At 47.2% G+C, this 25093-nt stretch overlaps 1 protein-coding gene across 1 annotated transcript; it reads left to right on the top strand.

The window, feature by feature from the left end:
- The first annotated feature begins 9495 nt into the window (after positions 1–9495).
- Positions 9496–20086, top strand: LOC119443707 (uncharacterized). The gene is made up of 2 exons (XM_037708421.1): positions 9496–9588; positions 19613–20086. Exons 1-2 carry the CDS (start codon positions 9496–9498, stop codon positions 20084–20086), a joined length of 567 nt encoding a protein of 188 aa, XP_037564349.1.
- The last annotated feature ends 5007 nt before the right edge of the window (positions 20087–25093 follow it).

The following is a 25093-nucleotide window of genomic DNA, read 5'->3' as shown; positions in this document are numbered from 1 at the left end:
TGTAAGCAGTTGTAGGACACGTAACAAGTGGCATTTCTACAATTCCTACCTGCTACTTTCCCACCGATAAGGGAGTAATGGCTGCGTTATCAGCCATAGAAATTTGCCCCACGTACAGAGCTAGCTGCAGAGCTGGAAGCCTTCACTTACATTTTGCAACTTGCAGCTCGCAATGGAAAATTTGTGAGTCAAAACGTCACCGGGCCTGCCAGAGAACATCATGATTTACAGACATCAGCTTCTGTCTAGTGCCATGTTGTCTGAGTCGCAGTGTTGTGCTTTAATGTTTGACCAGCCACTGTACCATATACAACAGCGTGGCAGCTCGCTGTGCTCCTTAACATTGCACTGCGCAGGCTTCTATCACATGGAATCCACATCATAAAAAAGACGTCACGGTGTTAGAGTCAGTGCAGAAAAAAGCTGTTAGGTTTATCTGTAGTCGTTACGATAGATATTTTTCACCCTCTTCCAACATCTCTGATATGAATCTAATCACACTCCAGAAACGTCGCCACTTTGATTGTTTGAAGTTTTGCACAATTAAATAAATTCACCACGTTGTTCTTCTCAAGGTTACATCTCATTTTCGGCCCCCTCAAATACTCGACACTATCATGGTCTCAATATTGTTCCGTATAGTTCTCGTTCAGACTTGTTTTGGTACAGTTTTTTTCCCTCACACGATTCAGTGCTGGAATGCTTTGCCCGGAAATGTACGCGAATGCCCTTTCGATGAATTACTTGCTGCTATTTCACAGTTGTAATATACATGTAAAATTCATAGCTTTTTTTCCCTACTCCTGCTATAATCAAATGTTTGGCTGCAGTATGTACAAATAAATAAATAACTGAATAAATACCAGTTTACAGCGCAGTTCGATCGCTGTGCGATTCCTTGGTGTGTTTTCGATGCACTTGTGATGCGAATACTGCGAACAGCATACTCTGTTCAAACATAGAATGGGACTGAAAGTGCTTTCAACTATTATTAATGATGCAAAAGTGGTTGGCATTGCTGGAATCCTATTATAGAAGAAACCGGAAATTTGACGGCCAGAACTGTGCTCCGTTTATACGTGGTCATTGCATTCTACGCAAAGCAAAGCTTGTTGTAGTCCAAGGGCACCTTATGCGTGCAGGAATTCATTAGCAGGCTGTCAAAAGAAACGAGACCTAATCCTAGAACAGAAACACAAAAGGTGCCGGTATTTCGATTAGTGCGCGGGCAAACATTTGCTTTTTGTTGCCTCTGATTGTATGCGTGCGCGCGAGAACGGTACTTTTGTTGGAATAATTCCAGTCGTATTTGTACAAACCTCGTCTCGCAAGGAACGCTATAGTCAAAAAGCGCAAGCGAGCCGCAATTTCCGTATGCAGATGAATAATTGAGAGAAACTAGAATAACTCGTAGCTGGGCTACCATTGTAACTTGCTTCAGAGCGCAAGAGAAGACAGTCGTAAGCACGCACGCCCACTCACACACACAAACCCCTCAAGCAAGAACGCCTCCCCCTCCTCTCCTCTTTATCACAAAAGTGCTCTGTAAAAAAGTATGTTTGTGTGTGCGGGGAGGCAGGTGGGGTATTCTTTTTAGGGGTGTTTGTGTGTGTGAGTGGGCGTGCGTGCTTGCGAGTGGGTTCTCTTGCGCTCTGAAACAAGTTACCAAGAAAATAAATTCAGACATGCTTATGCAGGCTTGAAGAAATACGGGACTTTTTCTCAAGACGAATTTGACCCAAAATACACTTCTTTGATGTCATGACATTCGATGATCGAAAATTTAAAAATGCCGAATAGAAATGGCAACACGGCGAGCTCTATAGGAATTGATAATGGAAGGGACAACGAGTACTAGGCGTCACATTGATTTGAGAACGCCATGAAAAAAGAAAGTGAAAAAAAATATACATTGGCCTTGGTAAACTTAGCGGTAATGCAGTTCCACTGAACGAGAAAGCTGGGGAAGTGCGAAGCAGTGATGCGTCGGTGTTTCCCTTGCGTTTTCCATGTGTTAATCTTGTTTTATCCTGTGTTTATCTTGTGTTTAGTAATCCGTCACTCGTTTTGACAACTGTGCTAAGGCACAACTGGTGGGAAACCGAGCCGCACATGGAGCCAAACCGCCACGCACATGGAGCCAAACCACTACGCACATGGAGCTGTCGCTTCATGTGCTTACGATAGTTAGAAGCAATTTTAACACATTTCTGTTAATTATTTGATTATTTTATGAGTATTTCTATCTTTTAAATTGTTCTGAATTGTGTTCGTTTATTTTGAACGGTTTTGATAAATTGTGCACTTGTTCTGACCCTGTTTTGAGAACTTGTTTTTGCGCGTGACCAGAACGACATGAGATCGCATTACAAGATTTTCACGAGTTTCTGCTAATTAATTCGCCTAATGCTTGAGTATTCCTATCTTTTACACTATTTTGAATCACGTTAGTTTATTTTGAAGTGGTTCTGATCAATTCTGCACTTGTCTTGATCCTGTTTTTGCACGTGACCACGACATGAGATCCCATTACACGCCGACAGCCCTTGCCCCTAATGTGGTTCGCATTTAAAATCCATGTTATTGTGACCGCCAGTGCGCGCCACGTTGTTAACTGCATGAACATCTACAGATGTAAAACAAAAGCGGGAATCAGTCATACCGATTGCGCAAACACACCAGCGCATTCGTGAAAGTGCCGCGGAAGCCTACCGAGGAACACACTGAAATACGGGTATCATGGTTTATACACGAAAAGCACGATATTTATAAGGCCAGAAGCTTTATTGTACAAGGCCAAGATTCAATTTCTCTAGTTCAAGTTCTATGGTCAATTAAGGAAATAGCAATGTTTTCCTTAAGCAACAATAGATACGATGGGAACGAAGGGTACTTAGTTTTAAGAATTATTTAACGAAACGGCAGCGACAGCGAGGAGAATAAACAATTCATGCCCTCAAGTTTTCCGGACAAAGTATTGAAGAGCAATACGAATTCCAATTCATGAATTGAATAGATTCGGATTTTAAAAGAATTAGTCTATATGGCGATTTCTGCAAAACATTTATGATCTAGCTATTTTCTAATACCGCCTCAATGAGTGGCCAAAACGAGACGTTTTTACTAAATCGGAATCACTGGAGATGCGGCAAATAATGACACTTCTTCGCCTAAAGAGTAATCATTAGCCAAATCCGGATGGCGAGCTTGTATTGTAGTTTCGGCTGATACCACCTGATAAGCTTACAGCAGCTCTGAAGAAATTGTAAAGCCTCGTCTTGGAGCAGATGCTGCTCACTCAAGAGAAACTCCAACGCCAGACACTTCTTTGAATGACTAGTCTTAGCCAAGGAACGCAACACGATGACTTCTTGGGTGATCTTTGTGGATGACTTTTCTGCGCTTTTATGCTGGTATCCCTGTCATTGCCATGCTTGTCACACCTCTGCGCCACTTTTGACCCTCGCCCAGTGTAACGTAGCAGGCTATAAGAGCGCGATAGCTACGGCAGGTTTCTATGCCTTCCTTCGAATAAACATTTTCTCGTTTGCACAGAGACCACTTTTTCACACGTGCTGGTGAACTTGGAGAGCAGCGTATACCTTTATTGCGGGAAAACAAACTGATACTATTACTAATAGTGCTACTTCGGAGGTCCTGCTTTGCTTACATTATCGCCGCTTTTCCTGGACTACAAAAAATGTCAGCAGCTTCGGTGTTCTCTGGGATATAAAAATTGCGCATGTGCTTATGAGCTTGTAAATTATATACAGGTGCACAAGGCAGGTGTCATTAAAGTTTCATCACATTGCGCAATTAAGCAGCTACTGGCCCAGTCAAGCACCAATTCATAAAACTACACAGCAAGTAGCGCAATCGTATTGCACATATTTCACCATTTCTTTTCAAGCGAAACTTGTATTGCCTCACTCGTGTCGGCGTCGGTGTTGGTCTTGGTGTTGGCGTACGAAAAAACCCAAGCCGCACGAAAATGAAAATTGCTCGTCGGGCCACCAACCTCTGGGTTGCGAGACCCGGAGGTAGGTGGCCCGGGGTTTTATATGCATGAAGCGGGTATAAGCGGGGTTTTATATGCACGAAGAAGTAGAGGCAGCGCAAGAAGCGCACCCATAACACGTGCACGCTCTTCAGTGCAAGCTCGGCAAATGAAGATCTCTCACAGGCGTCCCCTCCCTCCCGAAGAGGGAAAGGGTGTGGTCGCTCGCCTCTCGCCCTCCGTTTCCCGCCAGTTCAGGCCCAGCAGCCACATGGGGAGACCGCGTTTGGTTCGTTCTGCCGAACAGCAGGCTGCGTTGAAGGAACGGCAGTGGGAGCGGGCCCGTGAACGTGGTCGTGCTCGCCTGGCGAATCCAGAGTTTCTGCAGGTAAGGGCTGCCATCACCGAAGCACAACGACAACGCTTTAATTGGTCTCAAACGCTCAAAAAACTAACCAACCCCTCCCCTACGGTTGGACAAGCTTCGCGTGCTCGCCTGTTCCCGGCAGGGGAGGGGCTTTAATTTTTTTATAGTGAATGTGTGATACAGCATTGCGCATATTTGGCACGTGCTTATATTGGCGGCTCTGATTGTCAAATAAACATTAGCTGTAATGTCTCTATAGTCCGTATGTCTCCAATTTCTCGTTCTTCTCTTATTTGCTGAATTCCTTCGTTCCCAAGTAAACATCACTTACCTGGTTTATTATCGTTCTTGTTCGCACGTTGGTAATGGCTGTGACAACCAGCACTTTTCCGGAGATACCAGAAGTACATCAGGAGCTATTCTTCATTGAAGCCTCACGTGACAGCGGCGTCCACCGAGCGCGAGGAACAACTTGTATTCCGCAGCATATTAATGCGTAGCTTTGTCGGTCTTTTTTTCTGCGTATTCTGTTGTGATGCTGCTGCTGCCAAGTTGCGCTGAATATACTGCCTGTGCGGCATCACGTTGAAAGAAATAGGCTAAAAAAAGGAATTAGAAAATGACCTCTATCAATCACCCAAGAGAGAGAAATCTTCGATAGAAAGCGTTGAAATAGAACTCTCAAGTAAACTCGGTATTTTCAAGCTGTGCCGAAAGGACCAAAAAGAGCCCTGAGTACACCCTTGAATCTATTCATTATCTGAAGAGCAGAAGAGGCCGAAATCACAGGAATGACAATAAGAGATTTTAGGAGAGTTCTGAAAATTTGAACACTATGAATACTGAACTGAATAAGCATATTATTCTCATGTAACAGTGACAAAAAATAGAAACATTGAAATCGAAGGTGTCGGCAAGAGAGGTGGGGAAAACATTACTATATCCATGATTTCTTGATGCAATAAATGAGCAAATCTGTGAAAACAACATCGGGTCTTAAAAAAAACGCCTACACGCAATCCTGCAAATAGCAAGCTTTAGTTAAAGTTTCTTTCAAAACGATATATCACGCTCAGAAAAGCAAGGAAGGCACGATTAGATCAAGGGTGCTCCAGTACTTGTCAGCTCGCTAGCCGGCTCATTAACGCAATATAATCAGTACGCTAGTCAGAGCTCGAAACAAGTCGTGCGCACTCTCGACAGGTATACATAAATAAGCGTACTTGTCGAACTCTGAAACAGAAATACTTCAAGAAAAATAAGACGTGAGCGAAAATGGAAATCAAGTTGAACGTACAATAGAAAGGTTTTCGCAATGGAAACTGAAGCTTAGGACACCGTAACGATTGCTTATACGTATAATCTTGCGTACATAAACAGAAAAGTATAATCTCGACTCACTATCCTTTTCAGTATTCCGTTCTTTCGTTGCTTCTTTATGAAATTATACGATTCGCCGTTACCCGAACAAATATTTCCTAATTCCTCGTCACTGCACTCTGCTCTCCATATAAATGGTCACTCTGTCCACAGCAAACGCGATAATATTGAGTTACTGCAACATTTCTTTCTTCATTAGGACACCTTGCTGATAACTCAAACCAGGTATTCAAACAGCTCTCATGCTGTTTGATTAGTCGGACACAAAAAAAAAGTTTATAATTAATTCCGAAAGATGCTTGAAGGTGGCGTTGCCGTGTGTCTATTTCTCTCAAAAATGTGACTAAACGTGAGATTCCCCTGCAGTATAGGTGATTATTAAACCTGCAGAATAATAAATGAGTCTTAGAAAATTGCTGTAATTTGTTGTGCTCATGTCGAGATATATAACGCTTTCCGAACTATAAACCGACTTCTAAAGTACGCCCGCACAAAAAATCTGAAATTAACATTTTTAGGTGATTTCAAAAGATTTACATTTGGTAATTTGTCTGCTTCCATGAATTCACTACTAGGTTAATGTCATCCGGATTTACAAATGAAATTACAACTTGGATCGTGTCATTGTGAGTACAACTTCTAGTCGACACGTTGAAACGACAAACGCTGAAGTGGGTGTATCTTATCCCGGAACCTTATCATCACTTACGAGTTAATATTTTACTGATCATTGGCATTATTTAAAATGAAGCGTTCTTTGCGTAACCCAGCATGAAAAGAAGGATACATATATGTGAAATTAGACGGGCCCTTGGATCCAATAACTTCAAGCGCTTGAGGAGCTTTTTTGTGATGCTGATTGTTTTTTCTTCTACTTCACGACTTTAGTAAATGAAGCACTTCTATACCAAACCTTGCTGGATATAATTACACGCGCTGATTGTCTGCGCTTTTCTGTTAAGTATTTTATAGCCCTCTTTTTGGTAAAAAGTTGTTGTTTTATGCACTCTTTTTAAAACCTTTCTTTTATTATCGTGTTTTTATGCCCAGCGTATGCTTTTCATGAAGTATTGTTGTCACATTTTTTACATTTCTGCTTTGTGGTAACTTTTCTAGGCACTTCTTCCTCTAACGCTTTCCGTGATACTGCTGCTGATTTGTTCTGGTTTTTTGTTTGTTCACACTGTTTATATACACACACACATAGAAACACGAAAGTTGTATTTTTCCTTTGGTTCAGCACCGAACGTACATATATATATATATATATATATATATATATATATATATATGAAGTTATACGGGACCTTGGATTCAATAATTTCAAGCTCCTGAGAGGCTTGTTTGTGATGCTGATTGCTTTGCCTTGTACTTCACGAATTTAGTAATTGAAGCACTTTTATACCAATCCTTGGGAGATATACCAAGGGCCTCAGCATAAGTTAGCGGCGCCGTAACTTGCGGCGGACGGGAGGGCCTCAACAACTTGCCTCTGGTTAACCCGACAAAGCGACTGCTTCAGTGGGGGGAGAGGCTCATGTGACCGATGCCACAAGAGAGAGCTGACGTGCAACCTCCTCGCGTACATAATGCTGAATTTGAGTCAGCAACGAGGTGTAGTCAATACCAGCGCTGCTGGGAGCCAAAGCTGAAAGGTCAGCCGTTTGCATTACAGGGCGGCGTGTGGAGATGCGCTGTTTACGCAGCTCGTCAAAACTTTGGCAGAGTTCAATAACTTGAGTAACGCTCTGTGGGTTTTTGGCCCCAAGCATATGAAAGGCGTCATCGTCGATGCCTTTCATTATGGGTTTGATTCTGTCAGGTTCCGACATGGACGCATTCACCCACCTACAGAGACCGATGACATCCTTAATGTAGGTTGTGAAGGTCTGACCAATTTGTTGAGATCGTCCGCGGAGGCTGTGTTCAGCGCGAAGCTTGTGCACCGCTGGCCGGCCGAAAAACAAAACGAGGGTCTCTTTGAGAGCTGACCAGGTGGTAAAATCAGCTTCGTAGTTCTTGAAACACAGGTTGGCCACGTCGGTAAGATAAAAGATGGCGTGAATCAGCTTGTCGCGGTCATACCACTTGTTGTGTGCACTCACACGTTCATACTCGGCCAGCCAGTCTTCCACGTCGTGACCGTCAGTGTCACTGAAGACTGGAGGATCACGCTGATGAAGCACCCCAGAGCACACGGCAGGTGTGGGAGCGGGAGAAGCTCGCGACCGGCGTCCTCGGTCATAGTGAAGGCAGATGGTAGCGTACGGCTGCGAAGTTATAGGACGCTCAAGGGGACGACCCAGCACCTACACCAAATGTGACAAGAGTATTTTGCAGGTAAACTTGATGAAGCGGTTAAACAAGCTGGGTCTTTGAAAACCGACCTAGCGCGAACCACATGATCATCAACGTCTCCTGCCACACTGGCTGGCACAAATCTGGTGCCGATATGCTCCGGTACAATATATATATATATATATATATAACAGCTGGCCCAGGAACGGGTGCTGTCTATGTGCCTACTTACTACGTTACAATGGCGCAGTCTACAACGAACCTGGCTTAAGGCGTTCCAGCCTTAAGTGTCTCTTCGCGGCTCTTCGGGGTGCCGGGTCCCTCCTACCAAGGAACGCCGTCCACGCTGCATCGGTTATGGAGCCGGCCACCCTACCACCATCAAAAGCATTCACTGCACCATCCGGGGACGGCGTCCAAGCCTCCTGGTGGCTCTATGACAGGACTCTAGCGGTGATATCGTGCAAGCCATCGCCAAGCTGAGACACCAGCTCGAGCTTATGGCGAACACCTTCGCATCCGTCAGCGGTTGCGCCATTGCACCCCACACTGAGGCAACGCTTTGCCCCCTCCCCCCCCCCCCCCCGTCTTGGACCTCTCCTGCCTGAGAACGCCATACAAATTTCCCTTGGCGAGAATATTATCCTGGGAACTGCTTCGACTCCTAAGCCACCAAGGTTTGCCGTCCTTCCTTGCTTCCTTGGTCGTAGAACCTGCTGCCATGACTATCACAATGACCGCACTGTCCGTTAACACCGGCCCTGGTTCCCCGGGCAGCTACAAAGACAGCCTGGTGGAGTTTCGCCACTGCGACTTCCATCAGTCGGCTTACGTAGGAATACCAACTTTTCCTGGCTTTCAAGATGACGCCATCGTTTGGGTTCCAACTATCAATGCCTTGGGTGATCGTCATGCTTGGCCAAACCACACAAGATGGCTGGTTGCGGCAAAACGACTTTGCGGTGCCGCCAAGGCTTGGGAAAACTACGAAGGCATCAAGCAGGGGTCCTGGCTTGAATGGAGTGCAGCTCTGACAGCTGCTTTCGGCCAGCTGCCTTAGGCCTGGGCGTCCCTTACATCCCCCAGCATCAGCTGCGGCTCGTCGTCGTCCAGATCGCGGCTGAAAGCCGACGGTTCAGCAACAGCTTCAGCGAGTTCGAGCCCTCAGCCGCCACCGCATCACAGGCATCCAGTTCGAGCAGCTCCAAGTCGTCGTCCTCCGCCTTCCATAGCAAACCCGGCAGCAAGGCCTCCAAGGCAGTGGAAGAAGCTGCAATCCGCAGCGGCTTCGGAAGCATAGGCATGCGGCGACGAAGCAGACAATGTGCAGCGCTTGGGACACAGACCTAGCTGCCGTGGCTCTGCGGCTGCTGAGAGCCGAGGAGCAGCGCAGATAAGCCCCGCTCCGGCGCACGCCACCCCTGCCATAAAGGGGGCGCCGTCCACCAACGCGATGGCCCGCCAGCCCGTCTACGAGACGACGTTAGACTTACGTCTCAAGCAGCGATATGCCGACCAGGGCTTGGACCGAATGGCCCAGAGTCCTGTAATCCTCCTCCCTGGGCTGCAGGAGCAGCCGCGTGCAGGCACCCTTTAGCGGGTGCTGTCGTCATTCTCCTCTTCGGGAGTGTCAGTTACACCAGGTCGCAAGGCAGGCATCACAAGATAGCCTTCACTGCAGGACGCACTGCAAGACAGCCTTTACTGTTGCCCGAAGCCACCAGCGCAACAGGACAGCAGCAGCAGCACTTCGGCATCTTCTAGTGTTCAGCAGCAACCAGTCCCAACACCTCGTGGTTCTAGCAGCAGTGGCGGTGGCAATCCTTCAATTCCGATTCCTGCTACGAGAGATCATGGTTTGGCGTTCAAGCAAGCGTCAGCGGCCATTGATCAGAGCCATCCATTACCACGGTCGCCTATTTCCGAGAACCCCCTTGCTGCTCCTGCCGGCGCTGTCGCTGTTAAGCCTATCATCCACGCAGGTGTCAAGGCGCTCCCTACAGAGTCAGTGCGGCGCCCAAGGCATAGTGCCCACCGCAACGAAGCGCCCCTTCAGAATGGCTCCGACTGTGCCCTCCAGTCATTCAGAGCATCACTATCCGTTGACAGCCTCTCAAACTCGTCCTGTGATAGCCTTCGAAAACCTGAGGAGAAGCGGGGAAGACTGGTAGCAGTCGCACCACTCACAGTAATTAACGGAGCACCCTTTAAGGGAATCGCCTCAACTTCTGCTGAATTTGACAACGCTGAGCGGCGGGATTATCGACGGCGAGACCTGCGACCAGCGCGCAACAGCCAGCGCCGCCAGCCAGAGAAGCTGGTTGCGCGCTGGACGGCTCACAAATGATGACTTTAACACCTGGACAAGTTGCGTGCTTCCAAGCGCGCCGGAAACTTGCCGCGTAGCCGAGTGTAAAGCCGAAGTGAGCTTGACCGCGGGCGCTCGCAAGGCGGGCGCTGGACGCGAAGACGATGAGGAACATAAAAACATGCAGCTGGCCCAGGAACGGGTGCTATCTCTGTTTCTTCTTTATTACGTTACAATATATATAATCTGTAAGCCTGAGATTATGCTATTAGTACACATACAGCATTTCTCCTGCGTGCATATAATTGATTTTCGAAGAAATAAGATTCTTTTGTACCTGTTAGCGCACGTCTGACGATGTTGCCTGGTTGGCTCATGAGGAAGTTGTACTTTACTGCTCATCCTATCATCTTCTTTTGTTTATTTGGTGTTCTACTTTGTATCCTCACACTTTCTTTTGTAATTCTGTTTGCAACTTCTTTTTCGAAAACTGGTTGCGAAAGGTTGAAGAAATATTCTACCTGAAGTGTACAAAAGATCTGCCATGCGGCTGTAAATCAATTATCGATGAGGCCGGTACCCATCTGAAGCGTCGAAATAAATTGTTTGTGCTTTTCAACGTGGAATTATTCAAATGAGGAGTTTTTTTCTACAAGAGCCAAACCCAGAAACCGAAACTGGGCTAAATTTGACGGAAACGTAAAGTACACCTAGGTGTCTTTTATTTTAGTAATGATTGTAATCAAAACAGGTCAATTCATGATTGTAACGTGGACTCTAAAAACAGTTTCGAATAAAAAATGAGCCAAGTGCTGCACCTGCTTGAACCAAAGTGAGCCAGATCCGTTCAACCAGCGCTGCGTGAACGTCTCCTGACCAAAATAACCAACATGGCCGCATGTAGTCTGTTTAACGGGTACTAGTTGCCTTGTTATCGTGTTTTTGGTCCAAGACAGTACATTTCAAATGGAAGACGACGGAAATGAAGAGATTGGGGCCCGGTCCATTCCTAGAAGAAGGAGAAGTGATCCCAAACAGAGGATGCAACCGACGAAGGCAGATTGGAGATGTTAAGTTTGTCGCAAAGTATTGCGATATTGCTCATGCGCTGATATTTAGTCTTTTTTTAGGTTTTCAATGCAAGCGCAAATAATGTGGTTCAATCAAAATGAGCGAATTACTGTGTTACATATCTATAAGAGCCGAATCCATACTTTATTCTTGAACTACGGCGATAGCAGGCTATATACATTTTAACTGCATTATAGACTTGAGGTATTTTCGTGATGTAGCATAGCCAAGAAAAGGATGGATGAATGGACGGATGGACGGATGCTATGAGCGTCCCCTTTGAAACGGGGTGGTGGGTTGCGCCACCATGCTTTTTTATTATTTTGCCTAATGTCCTACCTGTATTTTTGAGAAACACACAAATACAAAGAATTTCTGGCATCAACCTTTTTGAACCATTACTGGGAACTCTGTTTCTGTACGTCTCCGTTGCTTGCGGTCTCCCTACTTTTCTGCCACCAAGCCTCCAACCGCCTCTTACTAATTTCTACAGCTGACATATTTACTTTGCCCGTGATATCCCAGAACCCAAGGACTTCAAGGAAGTCAGAGGAGCCTAGACTTGCAGCTGGGTAGATTTCTTCACATTCCAATAAAACACGTTCCACCGTTTCTCTAGCTATACCACAGCAAGCACATGTGGATTCGTTCTTGGTGTACTTCTCTTTATAAGTGAGCGTTCTGAGGCATCCTGATCTCGCTTCGAAAAGTAAGTAGCTTCCCTCTGAGTTATCATAAATTGTTTATTTCCTGATTTCGTTTTTTTTCCTTTGAGGTAGTTAGTCATAGCAGGTTTTTTTTCCATTGCCGCCACCCATAATCTTGTCTCAGTCTCTCTCACTTTGCGTTTGACGTTCTTTGTTGCCATGTTGCTCACCATACCGGTCGCATATTTGCTGGTAAGCTTCCTAGTTCTTTTCCTCCACTGTGAGTCAATGCTTTGCCTGTACAAATACCTGAATACTCTTGCACCCCATCTACTTTCTTCCATTTTCCTCAGTCGTTCTTCAAAATCAATTTTACTCTGAGCCTCCCTTGCTTCAAAATTTGTCCAGCCCATATCACCCTGCACAGCTTCATTAGTAGTCTTCCCGTAGGCGCCCAACGCGAGGCGTCCCACTGACCTTTGGTTGCCATCGAGTTCCGATTGTACTCCTGACTTCAAGCAAACAACCGCATTTCCAAATGTAAGCCCTAGAACCATTACACATTTCCACATACCACGTAGCACCTCGTACCTATTGTATCCCCATAGCGCCTTGTGTTTCATTATGGCCGCATTTCTCTTCCCTTTTGCTGTTATTGTTTTCTCCTGTGTCTCCAGATACCTATCGCCTTCGTTTATTCATATGCCAAGGTATTTGTATTCTTTTACCCGAGGTATTTCCCGGCCCTGAATCAACACTGTATGTTCACTGTTGTCATTGAATACCATAAAACATTGAATACCATTGAATACCATTTTTAACGCAAAATTGTAATCCTGACTTCTCACAATCTTCTCCACAGATATCAGCCAGACGTTGCATATCACTTTGCTCGTTAGCAAGCAACACAATATCGTCCGCATAAAATAAACCTGGCAGCTGCTGCTCAACTATTGTGCCGGCTTGTGTGTATGAGAGGTTAAACCCGATATTGATTCCTTCTAGCGCTCTTTCAATACTTACCACGTACATCATAAACAGCAGCGGGGATAAAGGGCAACCCTGTCTCAGTCCCTTGTTGATACCCTCGCTCGTCATCCCTTCCCATTCAACGCAAACAATATTTTCTCGGTAAATCTCCCTCAATAGCTGTATACAGTCGTTGCATATACCTTCCTATTCTAGAATTTTCCACAAAATGCTGCGATCTACGTTGTCATACGCTCCGGTAATGTCTAGAAAAGTCACATATAGTGGTCTCCTTCCTATTCTGGATATTTCAATACACCGATTAAGGACAAATAAGTTATCATCGAGCCGCCTACCGATTCTGAAGCCATTCTGAAGTGCTCCAATATGCCATTATTCTCTGCCCATGCTTGCAGCTTCAATTTAGTCACCTGCATTGCTAAGCTGTATATTACCGATGTCGATAACGGTCGATAAGAGTGAATTTTATCTTCCCCCCCCCCTTACCTTTATAAATTAATTTCGTCCTACTTTGTCTCCAACTGTCTAGGATTCGCCTATGTTGTAAGCATTTTGCTGCTGCTTTCAAGAGAGCTTCCTTACTTTCTGGTCCTAGCTCATTAATCAGTCTAACGGGAACCTCGTCTAAACCGGTGGCTGTAGATTTAGCAATTTTCTCTTCTGCTTTCTTCCAGTTGAAATTACTCAGCACCAACTCCCTTTAGGTCTGGTTCTCGTTCATTCTCTCTTTTTCCTCAGAAACCAGATCGCCAATGCTATGAAATGATTCGGCTGTTATTCTTCGAACATACTTTAATGCCCCGTCCCCTTCCAGTTTATTTACATCTTCGTCAAGGATATGTTGCTGTACTGTTCCCAACTTCCTGTCTAGTACGTTTATGAGGTTCCAAAATATTCTAGGTGCGGCCTCTTTTTCTCACGTATTTCTGACAATCGGCGTTCACTTTCACCTTTAATCGTTGCTTGAACTAATATTTCAACCATGGTTTTTTCCCCATGGTATATTTCCCATTTTCTGTCTATTTCATCCAGCGTAAACTGTGAATTTTTCCTCTCTGTGTTCTCGAGATGCTTTCTTTCGTTCGTCGATCGCCTCCCGTATCTCCCTGTTCTACCAGCTTTTCGGCTTCCTTTTTCCTTTCCAACAAGCATGTTGCTTCTCTTTCCTCATTTCTTTCGTCATTATACTTACAAGCTCACCATATTCCCACTCCTTGCTTGGCCATTTGTCAATTTCTTTCTCGACCTATTGTGGCTATATTTGCTATTTGTTCATCGTTCAAATTTGGACTGGTCATTCTTCGTTACTTGCTCAATTTCCCAACTACATATCCCATTTTCAAAATGATGCGTTCATGGTCACTCCCTATGCTGCTATCCCCTTCCTCGTCAATGACCATTTCTTTCAACTTATCATAAATTCCTTCTGTCATCAGGCAGTAATCGATGGCCGATTGTCTATTGCCGCCTTCCCATGTGATCTGGCCATCACATTTTGGCCCCGTGTTCACGATAACGAGGGCATGTTGCTCACAGAGATCTACCATTAACCTCCCGTTGTTGTCGGTATAACCATCCAGATCCTGTATGTGGGCATTCATGTCACCCCACAGGATAATTTCGCCCTCCATCCCGAAATTCTTAATGTCCGCACTTAGGCATTTCACGAACTCTTGATTCTTTTCTTTGCAATTTTCCACTGTCCATAAATACGTCACTCCCAGCCAAGTTTTCTTTCCACTGACTGTGCCTGATAGCCAAAAATGCTCTTGACACTTTGAATTTACTCTTTCCCACTTGGCCCCCTTATGTATGAGCATTCCAACTCCCCCTCCCTTTATTTCCTATTTGGTTCGGTTGTACCCTTCCCAAACATAATTCTTAATCATTGGTTGCTCTTCTAAGTCTCTAAGGTGCGTTTCTGTAAACGCGTACACACCTATTTGTTCTCCATTTGACTGCACCTCAATCTCTAACCACTTTTCTTTTCCTCTACCGCCCTGCATGTTATATAACCCATTGCACAGCGAGCTCTGTTTTTTCTCGTTTTTCTCTTGCTACCAGTGCTGTTAGTCAGAGGTTACCCTAAGGGACCTTTTTCCTTACTACTTACCCTGGCCTCCTAAGCGCCCGTGGGCACCCCAAAAAAGCAATTGCACGACCAGCGAGTCGTCAGCCCACTTCACGTTCAAGCCTGTGATGGAAGTGGATTCCGTTTCTTTGAAAGCCACCATACCTTCTCACTTCCTTGTTGACTTCCACAACCTCAAAATGTTTCTCTCGGCTCACTTGCCAAATCGCCTCATTAGTGGCCGCAACTGCTCCTTGTACGTTAATGTCACGTGCAGGTACCTCCGGCACAGTTGCATACCACAATCTGCACCCGCGCAGACACTTCACGTAAGTCGTCTACACCCTTTGCCAAACGCTGGGCTATTCCCGCCCCTATCCTGCTCAGCACGTCATTTAGACCGCCCGCTTCTAGTAGAAGGTGGCGTGCCTGCGCATTCTCCGCGAGCTTTTCTCTAGCTCGCTCCATGACATTGGTCAATGTATTCCCTGGAAAAGTCCCTACCGCCACTCTTTTGTCGCCTTTCACCCGCTCCACAATTGCCGCTGAGCACCTCGACAGATTTCAGTCACCGGTGATTATGACCTTTTCACTCTCCCCTCCTGACAAGGTCTCACCCTGCTTTCCTTTCTCCTCCTTGTCCACGTGATTCGGATTCGACACACGGCATTGACCCCTGCGTTCCTGCTTTCCCTTCGCATGTCGCAGCCAACTCTCTGAGTCTGACTTGAAATTGGTCCACTGTTTCTTCTTGACGAAATAAGATCACCGCATATCCACGAAGTGAATGCAGCGTCACTGTAGGTGACCCTCCTTCCAGCATTTTCCACGCATTCTATGTGCTTTGTGGGCACTACCGGTCCTGTCTCGCTGGGAGCCGGTATTTCATCGTCATTACCATTTTTGTTCGTAATGGCGGCCCTGTTCAATTTTTCCTCGGCTGCTTGCAGTCTTTCTTCCACTGCCTTCCGTGCATCACGTTCCATATTGAGTTCATTTCGCAGCTCTGTGATCCGATTCACAAGCTCAATGGGGACATCCTCCATTTTCTTTAGCCTCGCATCGACATCACAGTGTCTGTCGATCGGCTCAGTTTCCACGCTATTCTCATGAGTCCCCTCGTCTACCTTGAGGGACCCCCCGCACCCTGCTCGCCTTTTCGCCATATATTGCACTGGGCGTTCTCAAATGCTATCACCGAACCTTGCGAAGCACTTACCTACAAAAGGCCGATACGCACAGAACCTAAAACCTTAAAATGCCAGAATTATGTATCCGCAAATAATTACAAGGTATCAGCACAAACTGTCGAGCAAACTCAATTCATGACACACGTTCGCACGTGTTCGGACACGTGGCCACGCTCTGACTGTCCTACAAATGCAATATTCTCGATACAAATACACACACGCTAAAACACTAATGACTAATATCTCTAATACTTCCAACCTACTATTTCGAGACTCAAGAACTTAACGTACCACGCGGTCGCACGTGTTGAAACAAGTGTCAGGAAACGACGTTCTGATTGCCCTAAAAAACGAAATACACCCGATACACACACGAAGAAGGAAAAAAAATAATATCTGATAGCCCTGCCACTTCCAACCTATTTAACGGCTAAAAAAATTACTCCATCTCCCGCTAAAGGGAACCATGTGTGGATGCGAAGCAGCGGGGAGATGGCTATAGCTTGAGCGGGAGATGGTTTCGCGGCTGCGGCCCGAGCACTCATTGCGGCGCTGCACAGGAGAGAGAATGAGGCGCGCGCGCTCCGTCATTTTCATACCGCGGAACTACCGTGGCGCCTCAGCGGCGTATGCAGCTTGAGCGGGAGATGGTTTCGCGGCAGCGGCCCGAGCACTCATTGCGGCGCTGCACAGGAGGGAGAATGAAGCGCGCGTGCTCCGTCATTTTTATACCGCGAAACTACTGTGGCGCCCCCAGCGGAGGATGCAGCTGTCGCACCAGCTGTCGAGCGCGCCGCTCCGGATTCCTAGAGGTGAGAAAGGGGGGAGCGTAGGAGAGGAGAGAAAGGGGGAGGGGACGCGGGCGCCGCTCCGTACTAGATTCCTAGAGGAGAGAAAGGGGGGAGTGAAGGAGAGGAGAGAGAGGAGGAGGGGACGCGCATGCGCTGTGGGGGTGTCGGACACGGGACAACAGACAGAGCCGCCGGCAAGAAATGCTTCGCATTAAAAAAAAGAGCAAGTTTAACAACAGAAGAGTTAGAAGCTGAAAGCATGCACAAAAAAAATCACCGCATATCCACGAAGTGAATGATGATGAGTGGGCGAAGCAGCGGGGGATCATTCGGGTAAACCACAGCTACGGACGAGAGACAGAGAGAGCGCGCGTCGGAAACGCACGCCCTTGTGCACCGCAGCGCCCCTAGTTACGGTCGAGAGAGAAAAACGCCGGCAGCGTTCTCCGGAAGCCGGAAGCTGGCTTCCGGACCCGGAAGCGGAAGTGGAAGCGGAACCGGAAGCGGAAGGCTTCCGGAGCGCCCTCCTAAGCTATGTATATGTGCGTATACATATATACATAGGGGTTTCCACGCCAACCAGAGCTACGGACTACGAGGGACAAAGCTCGGCCCTAAGGTGCTTCGCCCCTAAAACTTAAGTTTTCGTCGCTGCCACGGAGCCCCGGAGAAATACGTCCGTCCACCACGACTGACCACTGCTCACCAAAAAGCCAACCTACAAGCAGTGCCCCCTACGCGCATTCCAAAAGAATCCCGGTGCGACAACTGGGCTGGGACAGAGAGGACCACGGCAAGCGCTGCGTTCGCACAAAGTGGAATAAATGTTCTTTTCGATTTTATACGAGTCCAGTCTTTTATCTTGAATAAAGATAACTCCCGAACCGTGAGGAGACATTACAAACTGGCGACGAGGATCGCCCAATTTTGAAGAGATCACACGGCACGATAAGAAGCCAAGAAACCGAAACCAGAGGACGCCAAGTAAGAACAAAGCCACGCAAGATGGAAGCCTTGCTGCCCGCCTTCCCGCCGTTCGACCTCTACTCGGACCCGACGTCGCTCGCCCAGCAGCGGACGAAATGGCAAGCCCGTTTTGACAACTTTCTACTACCAGCAAACATACAGGATGCGGCGCGCAAACGCGCTATGCTGCTACACTGCGTAGGAGATGCGGTGCACGACATTTTTCTGACGCTTCCGGACGAGGCACGAACTATGAAACACCAGTCGCGAAGCTGAACGCACATTTCGCGCTAAGAAAGAACGCGGTCTACGAGACGCATGTTTTAGGGGCGAAGCACCTTAGGGCCGAGCCTTGTCCCTCCCTCGTCGTCCGTTGTCCGTAGCTCTGGTTTGCATGGAGACCACTAGGGGCGCTGCGGTGCACAAGGGCGTTCGTTCCCGACGCATGCTCTCTTTCTCTCTCGTTCCCGACGCACGCTCTCTTTCTCTCTCGTCCGTAGCTCTGGTTTGCATGGAGTCCGCTAGGGCCGCTGCGGTGCACACGCGCGTTCGTTCCTGACGCGCGCTCTTTCTCTTCAACCATGGATGATAACGGTCGCTTCTAATAAGGCGCACTCACTATGGATGAAAAGGGGAGAGTGGCGGTTCAACTGCAAGCGGATTCGAGGGCTCGGAAAGCTGCTGCAGCATGGCGATGCAGACAACAAGCGGACCCGGAGTCTAGGGCGCGGGAAGCTGCAGCAAAACGGCAACGCCGGCAAGCGGATCCGGAGCTGAGGGCTCGCGAAGCTCGCGCTTGCACCGAGCATCGGCGCCACCAACCTCAGGTAGAGAACGCTTCCGGCTGCCGGCGCTTCCCGCGCTCTAGCATGTACGGGGGATTCACGGTTACCCGAATGATCCGCCGGTGCTTCGACCACTCATCATCATTCACTTCGTGGATATGCGGTGATCTTTTTTCGTCAAGCAAAGCAAAGCTGCCAAGAAACAGTGGACCAATTTCAAGTCAGACTCAGAAAGTTGGCTGCGACATGCGAGTTTGCGAACGAAGAACAAGAAATCTTATCGCGAATGATAGAAGGCACCAATTCAGCTAAGCTGCGCCGCTGTGCACTACGAGAGCGCGATGTCATGCTGGAGAAACTAATAGAAATAGGCCGCAGCCTCGAGACAGCAGAACTTCAAGCAACCAGCATGGAACGCCGTGAGCGCGTCGAACTCGGACAGAAAGTCACAAAGAAGAAGCAGTGGCGTCGCAATGCGCCTTCGAGGAACCAGTCAGAACACAAGCTGTCTTGCAATCGTCGAGAGAACAAGCAAGCTCAGAAGTGCAGCCGTTGTGGAGGAGCTTGGCCTCACAAAGGAGGGAAATTGAACTGTCCAGCATGGGGAGCTACTTGCCATAAGTGCCAACAGAAAAACCACTTCGCCAAATTGTGCAAACAAAGGCCTACTGTACACTCCATTGACGTCATGGGCACCCCCGTAAGCACACAACAGGCCACAAGCGTATAGGATTACGTTTTTCACGTGCAGAGTCGCAACCAAGATTTACCAGTGGTAACAGTGAAAATCAACGACACACCACCTGAGTTTTGGGTAGACTCTGGAGCAGGTGTCAACGTTATCGGAGAGACAACGTGGCAGAAGCACCTGCAGACGATGCAGCTAGAACACACAACCACAAAGCTGGTACCAGATGGAGTCGCGCCAGAAATCCCAGTCATGGGAAAGTTCTCTGCAACGGTCTGTGCTCTATACCAAGTCATCGAAGCGACAGCATACGTCGTAAAAGGGACACATCGGTCGCTTCTGAGTTACAAGACAGCTTCTGACCTAAAGCTCATCACAATACTTCAGCTCATCACAGAACACAGTAGTGTCGACGCAAAGAAAGAGTTTCCAAAGCTGTTTGGCAAGGTCGGTCGGTTCAAGAACTTTCACGTCAAGCTGAACATCTCACAAGACGTCCAACCAGTCGTGCGACAACACCGTCGAATTCCTTTCTAGATGAGAAAAGTGCTGGAGACCGAGCTCACACGCCTGGAGGAGCTAGACATCATAGAGAAAGTAACCGGACACCTTGGGTGTCACCGATCGTCATTGTTCCCAAACGTCATGATCCCAACGCAGTCAGACTGTGTGTCGACATGCGAGAACCCAACGTGGCCATTGCTAGAGAAAGACACATCATGCCCAAAGTAGAAGATGTTATCAGCATTCTGAACGGAGCTGCCTACTTTTCAAAGTTGGATCTGAAAGAGGGCTACCATCAGCTCGAGCTTGCTGAAGAATCCAGGGTGATAACAACAGTCTCTACCCACTGTGGTCTGTGGAGATACAAAAGACTATTGCTTGGCGTCAATGCCGCCGCAGAGATTTTTCAAGACGCCATAAGGCAAGTACTTCCGGATGAGGACAGAATAATCAATGTCATTGACATCCTCATTTCTGGACGCAACAGTAACAGAGCACGACCGAAGACTGCGTCTGGTGTTGAAGCATCTGGAAGATGCCGGGCTGACTCTGAATGAAAACAAGTGCGTTCTAGGCACTAACAAGCTGAAATTCTTTGGACATGTGTTTTCATCTTCAGCAGTCAGTGTGGACCCAGAAAAGGTTAGAGCAGTAGCCAGAATGACAGCACAAAAAACCCCAACCGAGGTTAGAAGCCTCCTCGACATGGTAAACTATTGCTCCCGATTCATTCCTCGCTTAGCCCAGATGGTGGATCCATTGAGGAAGCTCACACATGCCGGTCCAGAATTCTGCGGGAACGAAGAGCACCAGAAGGCCCTAGATGACGCGAAGGAAGAAATATCTCAAATGCGCACCCCAGTATACTTCAACGACACAAAAGAGACCCACGTCATCACTGATGCTGGACCGGAAGGTATAGCGGGAGTACTGGCTCAAGAAGTCCAAGCGGCAAAAGCCGCAGAATTCTGGCGTACTTCAGCAGAGTATTGACACCAACAGAGAGAATATATACTCACATTGACCGTGAAATGTTGGCCATAGTGGCAGCTATTGAACATTTTCACATCTATCTAGCAGTTGGAAAGTTCACGGTGAAGACAGACCACCTGCCTTTGGTGTCTATCATTCGACCCTGCAGACTACCTGTCAAGGCATGCACCACCCACCGACAGGGCCATCCCCAGTGAAGAAGCAAGTGCGACAGAAGAGTATGTCTCCGTTATCGTGGAATCAGCTGTTCTAAAGGCACTGACCTTGCAAGAAACAGAGACAATGTACGCAGGAGATGCTCAAATGCAGCTCTTGATCAAGGCTCTGCGAACGAACAACCCAAAGACTTGTGACGACATGTGGAAAAGCGACAGGCTGAAACCATTTGCTCAAATCAAGGATGAGCTCACGGTTGCCGAAAATCACATTGTGCTAAGAGGGACGAGACTGATAATTCCTGAAGGAGCACAAGCCCAAATCATTCTTCTAGCACACAGGGGTCACCAAAGAATGCTGAAGACCAAATAATTGATTAGAGAAAAGGGTGGTTTCCGGGGATTGATAAGAAAGTAGAAGCGGCGATAAAAGACGGTGAAGTGTGCCAGAGAACCCTGGTTGAAAACAAGACATAACCGCTAATCATGACAGCACTTCCAAATGGACCATGGCAGTCAGTAGCAGCAGACTTTGCCAGCCCCCTACCTGGAAACAAGTATGTTCTAGTGAATGTTGACGAGTACTCGCGTTTTCCTCTGACAGCAGCACTCTCCTCGCTAAGTGTAAAATCTGTAGCGGAGAAACTAAGCGACACGTTCACAGTGCACGGAATGCCACAGACACTAAAGACAGACAATGGACCTCCGTTCTTCGGGAAGGAGTTTGCAGAGAGTATGAAATCTTGTGGAATGCACCATCATCGCGTCACTCCTCTGTGGCCTCAAGCCAAAGCAGAAGTCGAAAGATTCATGAGAAACGTTAAAAAGCTGATGAAGAGTGCTGGTGTTGAGCAGAGAGACTGGCAAGCGGAACTAAATGAATTCCTTCTAAACTACAGGGCGACACCTCACTCAACAACAGGTTTCACGCCTGCTGAACTGCTGTTGGTACGACAGATCAAAACAAAGCTTCCTGAAGTTCCTGAAGTTCCTGAAGCAAAGCTGGCAGAAACAGACCTAAAGAAGAAGCGAGAAATGAAGGACTACGCTCATGACAGAAGACATGCTGTGCCACACACGACTCAAATGGGAGATGCAGTACTCCTAAAGCGACACTCGCCTCTCTCCCATAAGACAGCCTACGAGCCAGTCCCCTACAGGGTGACGAGAATTCAAGGGACAGCTGTAACTCCCGAGCGAGACGGCAGGAGGCTGTTAAGAAATGCTTCGTTCTTCAAACGCATCAAAGTAGGTCAGCAGCATAGTCTAGCACTCGAAGACTGGGACGACTGCATCATCCCGACAGGTACAACCCAGGGTGACAACACGCGGTCTAGATCGTCTTCTCTTGGAAATAACGAACTATCTCAACCGAATACCCGGCAAAACCCGGACCGTCAAGCCCGCAAGACCCTGCCGAAGGTTTTTTCAGATTTCGTCCTTGGCCAAGTGCAGACTGAATGGAAGTCTGGGCGGATGTAGCATAGCCAAGAAAATCCAACGTACAAGCAGCGCCACCTATGCGCTTTACGGAAGAATCCCGGTGCGACAACTGGGCTGGGACAGAGAGGGCCACGGCAAGCGCCTCGTTCGCACAGAGTGGAATAAATGTTCTTTTCGATTTTATCGAAGTCCAGTCTTTTATCTTGAACAGAGATAACTCCCGTGCCTGGAGCAGACATTACACTTGACATGACCGCACTGCCAAAAAATTGTTGGTGCAAGTTGGACCATGTTGCCAGTAGCAAACAACTACGTTTTTCGCAGGTCCGTTTAATGGGGACTTGGCCCTTTTATCTATCCAATATCTATATACTTGCCAGGAACATTTACACACACACACATACACACGTATTTCAACCTTAGAATTTAATTTATGTTAATCGATTACGCATAATATATATATATATATATATATGTAACGTCCCGGTCAAAACAAGAAGAGGAAGTGAAGAGAGAGACGACGAAGAAGATGATCGAATGAAAACAGTAAACAGTTGATCAGTCTCAGAGCCTCTATTTTACATTTGGCGCAGCCGACAGGATGTGGATAGAAGTACAATTTGGTACTACTGCACGAGAACTACCGTCCGTCACGTCAAACCAAGCCGAAGATGAAGAAGAAGTCGAAGTCCAGGAGACAGCGACGTCACCGAATCTGCTCCAGTTCATCGCAAGTTAGGCTAAAGTCACCGACGCGGATCTCGTCAGCCGAGGTATGTGGAAGATCAATATCAAAATGTCCGACTATGAAAAGCACTTCAGATAGTTATCAAGTAGCAAGCACTTTCGAAATGACAATAGGCAGGCACATTGCTATGCGTATGGAGCAGATGTTGAAAGTGTAGGCGTCTCAAATTGAGCAACATGGAGAATTGCTTGCTATGCTACAGAGACTCTGCGCGCTAACAATGGTCCCAAAGCTGAATTAGTGAAGCCAGACATGTTCGATGGGACGACCGCGTCGGCAACCACTTAGCTGACGTTTTTTTAATACGCTTGTGAAATAGAACTGCTGGGTGATGTCACAGAATAAAGTGCAACATATGAGGCTGTTTCTTGTACACGGTGCCAAGAAATGATATGAGCCCCACATAACAGACCACCAGGACGACGCCTGGGATAACTGGAGAGCAAGTTTTATCTCGGCTTTTGATAAGAATCCGGTCGACCGATGGGACAAAGCTATATTTTTCAAACAACGCTCAAGTTCACTAATTGACTATTCTACGATAAGAGACGGCTGTTGCTGTTAGCAGATCCAGTAGTACTTTACCCGTCTTCTATTGTGCTGTTGGTAATCCGCGGTATGACAAAGGAATGCTAAAGGCAAGTGCAGATAAGGTCGCCCAAGACAGTTGAAGACCTACTTGGGTGCCTTAAGAACGTTTGCCATGAAGCCCCTGGACCCGTTGCGCAGAACAATTGGATCCATCCAACCAGAGTTCATCCGGATAATACAGCGACAGCGATGACAGCCTCCACCAGAAGGGCAACTTCTGACTATTCCCCTAGCTACCGAGACGTCAAGGAGACAAAAAACGAATAAACGTGGGTGCATAACCCCACCCGTGTAACCAAAACAAGGCTGTCTACTTGATCGGATCAAACGTTTTGCAAACGGCACTGCTTAATAACGGAAACGAAGTAAGTGCCCTAGTCGGCGCAGCAGCTTCAGTAAGTCTGATTAATCAAACCATGGTGAAGGCAGATGACATGCGACAAGGTAAAGTGATAACGGTTAAGAGCTACGATGGATCATCTCGAACACTGCTCACCTGGACAAGAGTCAGTATACATTTGGCTAGGGAGGACTTCACAGTAGAAGCGCTGGTTATGTGTGATGTCAATTCTTGTTCATACTGTCAAGACCCGACATGAAGAAGCCACGAATGTACATTTCTTGGAAAGATGAAGTGACTCTAGACTCCCTGGTTTCAAGTGTCCAGACACCACTACAGATAAGGACTACCAAATGCGCTAATGATATATGGACAATTTTTCCCGAACTTGTATGCACCGATACATACCCACCTGCAGCTTCTGTACCCGAAGTACCTTTCCGAACTTCGCGACACGACTATTCTACGGAAGAGAGCCTACAGGATCTCTCATGAAAAGAAAGTATGGCTGAAGCAAGAGCTGCAGCAAATGCTGAACGCTGGAATAATAAGGCCCTCCACGTCACCTTTTGCGTCTCCTATAGCTATTGTTCCCAAAGAAAATGGTTCACTGCGACTTTGTACTGATTATCGGCAAATCAACACCCAAACAGAACTGTATCCATTCCCTATGCCTTTGATTGACGGCGTCATTAGTGATACTGGAGGATGCCAATGGTTCTCACGAATCGATTTGTGCAAAGGTTACTGGCAGGTACCTCTCCAGGGAA

This window comes from Dermacentor silvarum, chromosome 3 (genome assembly GCF_013339745.2).
Source record: "Dermacentor silvarum isolate Dsil-2018 chromosome 3, BIME_Dsil_1.4, whole genome shotgun sequence".
NCBI classification, from domain to species: Eukaryota; Metazoa; Arthropoda; class Arachnida; order Ixodida; family Ixodidae; genus Dermacentor; species Dermacentor silvarum.
This window is presented reverse-complemented; position numbering and strand designations above follow the sequence as displayed.

What these genes read in the sequence shown, in the direction of transcription:
- LOC119443707 (XM_037708421.1), top strand. Translation starts at nt 9,496, where the DNA reads ATGGCCCGCCAGCCCGTCTACGAGACGACGTTAGACTTACGTCTCAAG. An exon ending in ACCGAATGGCCCAGAGTCCT is followed by an intron (nt 9,589 to 19,612) that starts GTAATCCTCCTC and finishes TTTCACGTGCAG; the next exon opens with AGTCGCAACCAAGATTTACC.